The sequence below is a fragment of the Perognathus longimembris genome, chromosome 6, assembly GCF_023159225.1.
Source record: "Perognathus longimembris pacificus isolate PPM17 chromosome 6, ASM2315922v1, whole genome shotgun sequence".
NCBI lineage: Eukaryota > Metazoa > Chordata > Mammalia > Rodentia > Heteromyidae > Perognathus > Perognathus longimembris.
In genome coordinates, this window is record NC_063166.1 from 53733188 (window position 1) to 53740514 (window position 7327).

At 44.4% G+C, this 7327-nt stretch overlaps 1 protein-coding gene across 2 annotated transcripts in view; it reads left to right on the top strand.

Annotated features, from left to right (window-relative positions):
* The window catches only part of Bfsp1 (beaded filament structural protein 1), a 34122-nt gene extending 27101 nt beyond the window's left edge, over window positions 1-7021 (top strand). For both annotated transcript variants that reach the window (XM_048348759.1, XM_048348760.1), the window contains 3 exons: window positions 2308-2528; window positions 4496-4581; window positions 5954-7021. In XM_048348759.1, the coding sequence (XP_048204716.1) occupies window positions 2308-2528; window positions 4496-4581; window positions 5954-6909 (1263 nt within the window). In that variant the 3' untranslated portion in view covers window positions 6910-7021. The remainder of the gene's footprint in view (window positions 1-2307; window positions 2529-4495; window positions 4582-5953) is intronic.
* Window positions 7022-7327: the final 306 nt, after the last annotated feature.

The window sequence follows — 7327 nt, forward strand, 5'->3', positions numbered from 1 at the left end:
AGTAAGGAAATTCCAAGCCCTCTGGCTATATGTCGTCCATGAAATCATTTGGTACATAGTGGGGTAGACAGGCACAAGTCCTTCTTTTTTTAATTTTTGATGCTGGTCATAGGACTTGAATTCTGGGCCCAGTCACTGTACCTGAAAATTTGTGCTCAAGGCTAGTGCTCCACGTCTTGAGCCACAGCTCCACTTTCAACTTTTTGGTGGTTAATAGGAGATGAACGTCTCTGCCTGGGATGGCTTTGAATTGTAATCCTCAGATCTCAACCTTTTTAATAGCTAGAATTGCAAGCTTGAGCCACCAGCACATGGCTACATTTTTTTTTCTACAGGTGGTATCTGCCTGTACTGATAATTTTGTATGTCCTGCAAATGATGGCATAAATATCTATATGGCCCTCAGCAGGAAAAGATTCCCCACTCCCGGGTCCAGTTTCATAAGTGCAGTTGTCCCTTTTCTGGGTGCTGTGGACTTCCGGTTGGCTCAGGCAAAGTCATGTAGGGGCTTTCTTGAGTGTTGGAGCCAAAAGGTGCCTTAGGATTGTGGTGCGCAGATGTCTCCCTTCCAGAGCAAGAATTTCCCACCACTCCATCCAAAGACATTCAGATTTTACAACACATATCCTTCAAAGAAAGAAAGAAAGAAACAAACAAACAAAAAAACAGCCAATCAACCAACCAGGAACCAGGATCGAGGATCTGAGGCAGCTGCTCATCCATCGTCTCTATGTGTCTCTGTTCTTACAAAGAATTGCTTCTCAGCTTCCCCATGCCCATTCTGGGGGGATCACTAGTGCTAAGTGGCAGCTTCAGATCTCTATCCATGTGTCCCACCAGCTAGCTGCTACCCCTGACATCCCTATCCAAAGTCCCACCTGAGTGGTTGAGTCCAACCCTCATTCCAAGATCTGGACCAGAGGGTAAGGCCACAGTGCTGGTAGGATCCTCTTGTGGAGGGAAAGATTGAATGACACAGGCTGGACAGACATCTTCCCTAAGTGTTTAGCACATGTGTCTTTCTTCCTCCCTATCTCCTTCCACATGCAACAGGCATTTTCCTGCATATCTTTTTTTTTTTTTTTTTTGCCAGTCCTTGGAGGGCCTGGGCACTGTCTCCCTGGCTGCTTCTTCTTCTTCTTCTTCTTCTTCTTCTTCTTCTTCTTCTTCTTCTTCTTCTTCTTCTTCTTCTTCTTCTTCTTCTTCTTTTTTTTTTTTGCCAGTTCTGGGGCTTGAACTCAGGGCCCGAGCACTGTCCCTGGCCTCTTCTTCTGTTTTTTTTTTTTTTTGCTCAAGGCTAGCACTCTGCCACTTGAGCCACAGCGCCACTTCTGGTCGTTTTCTGTATATGTGGTGCTGGGGAATTGAACCCAGGGCTTCATGTATACGAGATAAGCACTCTTGCCATTAGGCCATATCCCCAGCCCCCTTTCCTGCATATCTTATCGCTTAGGGGACTTCTCTATCCCAGGGCCAGGTCTGCCAGTATAAGTGAAAAATCCTGTTGTCATAGGATGATGACATCACGCTGAGGTCTGGGTGCAGGAAGTAGCTCGCAATGCACAGACATGAAGTCAGATGCAGACACTGGTGTAGCCACAGGACTCCAAGTGTGGCCTGTGGCTCAGTGGTACATGGGAGCTGGTTACGAATGCAGGCCTGGTGCCTTGGCCTACACCTACCCCATGGGAAGCTGAGTTTTTACCAACCCTGGGTGGCTCTAATGCCCAGAGCAGTTTGAGATAGAAGTAGTGTTTTTGTTTGTTCCATTCGGTTTCTGTCAAATTCTTTCTTATTGGAGAGTAAAATTATAAAATATATGTGTGTATATTTATATTACATATATAACATACACTATACTATATTACACATATTATACATTATATGACTTATATATACTATTATACCCACATGTGTGTATATATTACCTATATTACATGTTACATACTATACTATATTACATTATATTATACAGTATATGGTATATAATGTACACTATTATATAATGTATACTATAGATATACCCACATATTTTGTAATGCTGGAGTTTTGAACACAGACCTTCATTCTTGCTAGGCAGACACTGCCACTTGAGCCATGCTTGTAGCCCCTGAGAGTATAGTCACACTTGCAGATGTTAAGCTTGCAAAAAGGTTCAGTATGAGTCATTGCTGATTTGTAATTGCTGGAGAAACAGATAGGTAAAGCCAGTAGAACTTCCTACACAGTGATCTGGCTGTCTTGACAAAATCCATCTCTTAGGGATAGAGAGGTATGGAGTTCCTTACAGCAGATCTTTACCCACAGACAATGACCCTGGAACAAGCTATTAAAAGTGCCCATGAAAGTTACGATGACGAGATACAGATTTACAATGAGCAGATCGAGGGCCTGAGGAAGGAGATTGACGAGGCCGAGCGGACGCTGGAGAAGTCTTCCTATGACTGCCGGCAGCTGACTGTGGCCCAGCAGACCCTAAGGCATGAGCTGGATCGCTATCATCGGATCCTGGAGATTGAAGGCAACAGGTTTGTTCTTGCATCTGCCCACCTTCCTGCTCATCCTGATCACTGACTCATTCCACAGAGCCTTGTTGATTGACTACTATATGCCAGGTATAGTAGTAGGCCACAGGGATATTGGCAGGAAAGGAAACAGAGGTTCCCTCATTGTCATGGAGTTTGAACACTAGTGGGAGAGAGAGATGACGACTTGGTAACGTCTTGCTATGGAGGAAAGTTTGGCAGAGTGGAGAGGAATGACTATGGATAGACTCGAAATTCTAAGTAGGGTGATGAGAAGTGCCCTCAGTGAGGAGGTGGCTTTGTGTCCCTGGGATCTGGAGTCACAAACCATCCAGCAGGAGGGATGCTCAGAGGTGCAATGAGATGCTGCCACAGGCAGGTGAGGTGCCACAGGCGAGGTACCCAGCACTCTGGCACTTGCTGAGTATTGTTCAGGGTCATTGATACAACCATCAAAAGATGGTTGGGTGACCCAATGCAGCCATCTATTGGGTCAATAATGTGTCTGTCAACATGGTATCTGTTGTCCAAACTCCATTTACATTAGGACTGTTGGGACATTTGTGCTTCTCTCTCTCTCTCTCGTTCTCCATCTATGCCTATGTTGATATTTGTATTTATAGATAATGTTTTGAAAAAAGATTGGGTATGGAGTTGTGATTCTTCTGATTTGATCCTCCTGATTTTCTGGGTTTAGAGAGAATTAAAAGAGAGACCTCCCTCCGCTCCCCTCACAAGGGTGGTTCTACCCTTTGTTCTGTGTGGCTTGGTTGCCAGTGCTCAAGTGCTTAGCAGGAAATGCAAGCTTTCTGCTTCCTCTCTGTCATCATAGTCACTGTGTCTTGGGTAATTTGGTGTTCTAGTTATGTCACAGAGAACATTTTATGAGCACATTTATGAAGAGTAGTGTTAAACAGCATTGACATGTTTTATGAAAATATTTGTTTTGGGGACAGGGCATCGTAAGAAGAGCCCTTTAAGTACCAGATTAAAACTTGTAATTTTTTTTTCCCATTTTGTGTTGTGACTGGGGCTTGAACTTATGGTCTCATGTTCTCACTTAGGTATTTTTGTTCAAAGCTAACACTATCCCTTGAGCCACACCTCCACAAATCTGAGCATTTGTCTCCACAAATCTCAGATTTGTCTGCTTAGGCTGGCTTCAAACCTTGATCTTCAGATCTTAGTCCCCGGAGTAGCTAGGATTACAGGTATGAGCCACTGGTGCTCGGCTTTATAATTTCTAATTTTGGTAGGGTTTCAAACAGATAAAAATGTTATGAGATTAGAACAGAGAAAAATCCACCAACTATTTACATTTGTCTCAATTACTTTAAATATGTTTCTGTTTATGTATGGTATACATTATTGCTGCTGCTACTGCTACTACTACTGTGATCATTGTTTGTGTGCCACTTCTGAGGCTTGAAATTAGGGTCAGGTCACTGTCCCTTAGCTTTTTCACTCAAGGCTGGTGCTGTATCATTTGAACCATAGCTTTACTGCCGGCTTTTTGGTGGTTAATTGGAGAGAGGAGTCAAGGACTTTCCTACCTGGGCCGGTTTCAAACTGTGATCCTCAGATCTCAGTATCCTGAGTAGTTAGGATTATATGCATGAGCCACTAGCATTGGGCAGATATACTTTATTATTTAAAAAAAAGTTGGTATTTCAACGTGGTTGGCCATGCTTTACATCACAAACACCCTCATCCAATAGGGAGATGGCTTGGTAGTTTATAACTAATCACAGCACAGTATTTCTGTAGCTCTGCCTCACAGATTATGACGAGTTCAAAGAAATGAAATGTACTTATCACTTGATAATTATGTATCATTCAAGAGTAATTTAACGTAGAGAAAGCCTTTTCATTTTCACTTAGGATTAGACGGGGTCACTCTAGTCCCTGGCCCTCTATTTGGCTTGATGATTGAAAGATGGTGACACCTTCTTTCTGGTTCTTTCTGTCAGGCTGAGCTCTGCCTTCATGGAGACGCCCATCACCCAGTTCACCCCAAGCCGTGGGGCCTCCCTCAGCCTTGGCTCCAGTGCAAAAGGTAACAAGACACTCCAACCCTGCTTCCACTTTGTTTTCTATCTTGGAAAGTATTAGAAAAACAAATATTTCTGACTTTGACGTTCATGCTGTCCTTTGATTCATCTGGAAGTTAACTGTTTTTGTGTGAGGAAAGTCTGTCTGCCTCCCTCTCTTGCTATGTTCCTGTTGGTGCTAATGGGACTGAGACAAGAAAGTTTATAAAGAAAAAAATTTCCTGGGGTACAGCTTGCCTGGTTGGGAAAGAAATGAAACTCCATATTCACTTCTTGCTTCTTCATTATTCCAAGAAGATTTTTACTGAGGCCATCCCTGTCCTGAAGTTTCTAATTTTGAACAACGGAACATGCTCTTTCCCTTGTAGTGAGGCCTGGAATAAAGTAGCTGGTCCAATAAACATCGCCCCTCTTAGACCAGTTGCCAGTTTCTTTGGCATGCCCCTCTCTGCAGTCCCTTCATCTTGGCTTCCTAAATGGTTTCTGCTATTTTCTGCTCACACATCATAGGTCAACCCATGCCAGGTGCTAGTTCTCTGTCTATCTTAGTTTTGGGGTTTCTGATGGGATGGAATGGAGAAAAATTTTGGGAAGGTAAAAGTTCCCAAATTACTATGTGAACAAGCTAGAAGTTCTCACAGATGACAAAATTTTTCTGTTTCCTCAGTTTCTAGTTTTTCCTTTCAGTGAGAATGGGGAAATGGGCAGTGCTTTGAAAACAGGGCACTCCTGCCAGTTCTGAATTTAATAACATCATTTCTTCTTTTGGCCCATGAGGAAGGGGATACTGATCAAGGGGTGGCCATGTTGCTTTAGGTTGTCGGGGCACTGTGGATGGATTCAATCCCCATGTCTGAAGCCATCTGAGCATGTCAGAGGTCCAGGTAGCCCTGTTGTGCCTCCTTTGAGGAAGTTGGAGAGAATGACTTTGTGGAGTGGGTTCCTATGGTATAGGCTGTGGACTCAGACAGCCACTGTGAGCACAGCTGGAGATGGGACATGTGTGTTGCTCCCATGAGTAGCACGGTGGTAGAATTACGTGTCTTGGACGTATTCCAGGGTGATGGTGAACTATGAGCATTCTCTTCATTTTGGGCGGAAATCGAGAGGGACGATGTGATTTGTTCAGAATTGCACAGTTGGGTGTGGAGAGCTGGTATTTCAACATGGTACCAATGGCTACCTCAGAGCTGGCACCTCAATGTGGGCTATAGAACAACAGATTCAGAGTTTCTTCCCTTTGTTTTTTGCTCCATATTTAACACATGCCCCTTTAGTGCTACACTTGTCTGCAGTACAATTAACATATTTTAAATGAATATAAATTGTGTTCCTGCTCATTGAAGTTATGCTCCACTTTACATTTCTTTTTGTTAGATCTCACCAGGGCTGTTCAGGATATAACAACAGCTAAACCAAGACAAAAAGGCCTCCCCAGGAGCCTTCCAAGAAGAAAGGAGATTATAACTCAAGACAAAGCAGAGGAAAGTGTGCAAGATGCATCATTAAAAATCCAGCAAGATACCAAATCAGTGCAGGCAGAATTTAAAGAAGAAGGTGATCAGCAGAGAGCAGGGGATGGAGAAACAGGTTCCCCAGATCAAGAGGGGAGGCCAGAGGATGTTCCAGATGGAGGGCAGATAAGCAAAGCCTTTGGGAAACTATGCAAGATGGTCAAGGAGAGAGTAAAAGGTCCCAAAGAGCCTGTGCCGGAGCCCTCCATTGGCCTCTACACCAAAGGGCACCATGTGTTAGTCACAGGGGATGCCAGTTATGTGGACCCTGGCTTCCACTCCTCCTCCATCCCAGCCAGGGGCAGGGTGCTGATTTCCATTGAGGAAGACCCTATGAGTCATGATGGCCATGTGGAGCCATCTCCAGAGCAGCCCACACCACCTCTAGAGAATGGACCAGAGGGTCCCCAGGGAAGAGATGGTGGGAGAGTCAGCAACCAGCAGGCTACAGATAAGGAGAATGGGATAAATGCTGAAGAAGCAAAAGGTCCCAGGGAGAAAGATGATGGCCGGAAGGAAGAAGAAGGGCCTAAGAGAGTCTGCCCCGTGATCATATCTGGTCCAGAGGGACCATCTACACCCCATGCCCAGGGGCCTGAGGCCAGCCAGGATAGAGCTGAAGGGCCTGGGAACAAGAACAGCAGCCTGCTGGGAAAAATCCCTCCCAAGTCTTTGGCTTTTAAGAAGGTAGAAGTAGTGGAATCCATTGAGAAGATCTCAACGGAGAGCATTGAGACGTATGAAGAGACGTCTGTAATTGTGGAGACTGTGATTGGAAAGACAAAGGCCAACAAGAAACTGGGAGAGAAGGGCTCCTAAAATGCCTAAGTTCAATGGCAGAATTGTCTTTTGGGGTGTGTGGGGGCTACTGTAGGGAAAATATCCTGATATTTTAGAACAAATGATAAAAGAGTGCTCATTCCTGTTTGGATTTGATTATAATTGATCTATCTGGCATTGTCAACGAACCTTCATTAAAATGCTTTCTTTGCTTGCACAAGATCCTTTGTCTAATTCCTAGGGCCTTGGGAATGGGGGGAGAGGGAGTTCAGCTTTGCTTAGGACAAGGATGGCCTGTTAAATGGCTATCAAACTTCTTTGCTTAGGAAAGAGACCTGTCCTCTCTTCCCCTAGCTTTTTGGTGGATAACTGGAGATAAAGAGTCTCACGAACTTTCTTGCCCAGCTGGCTTCCAGTCTCAATCCTCAAATCTCAGCCTCATAAGTAGCTAGGATTA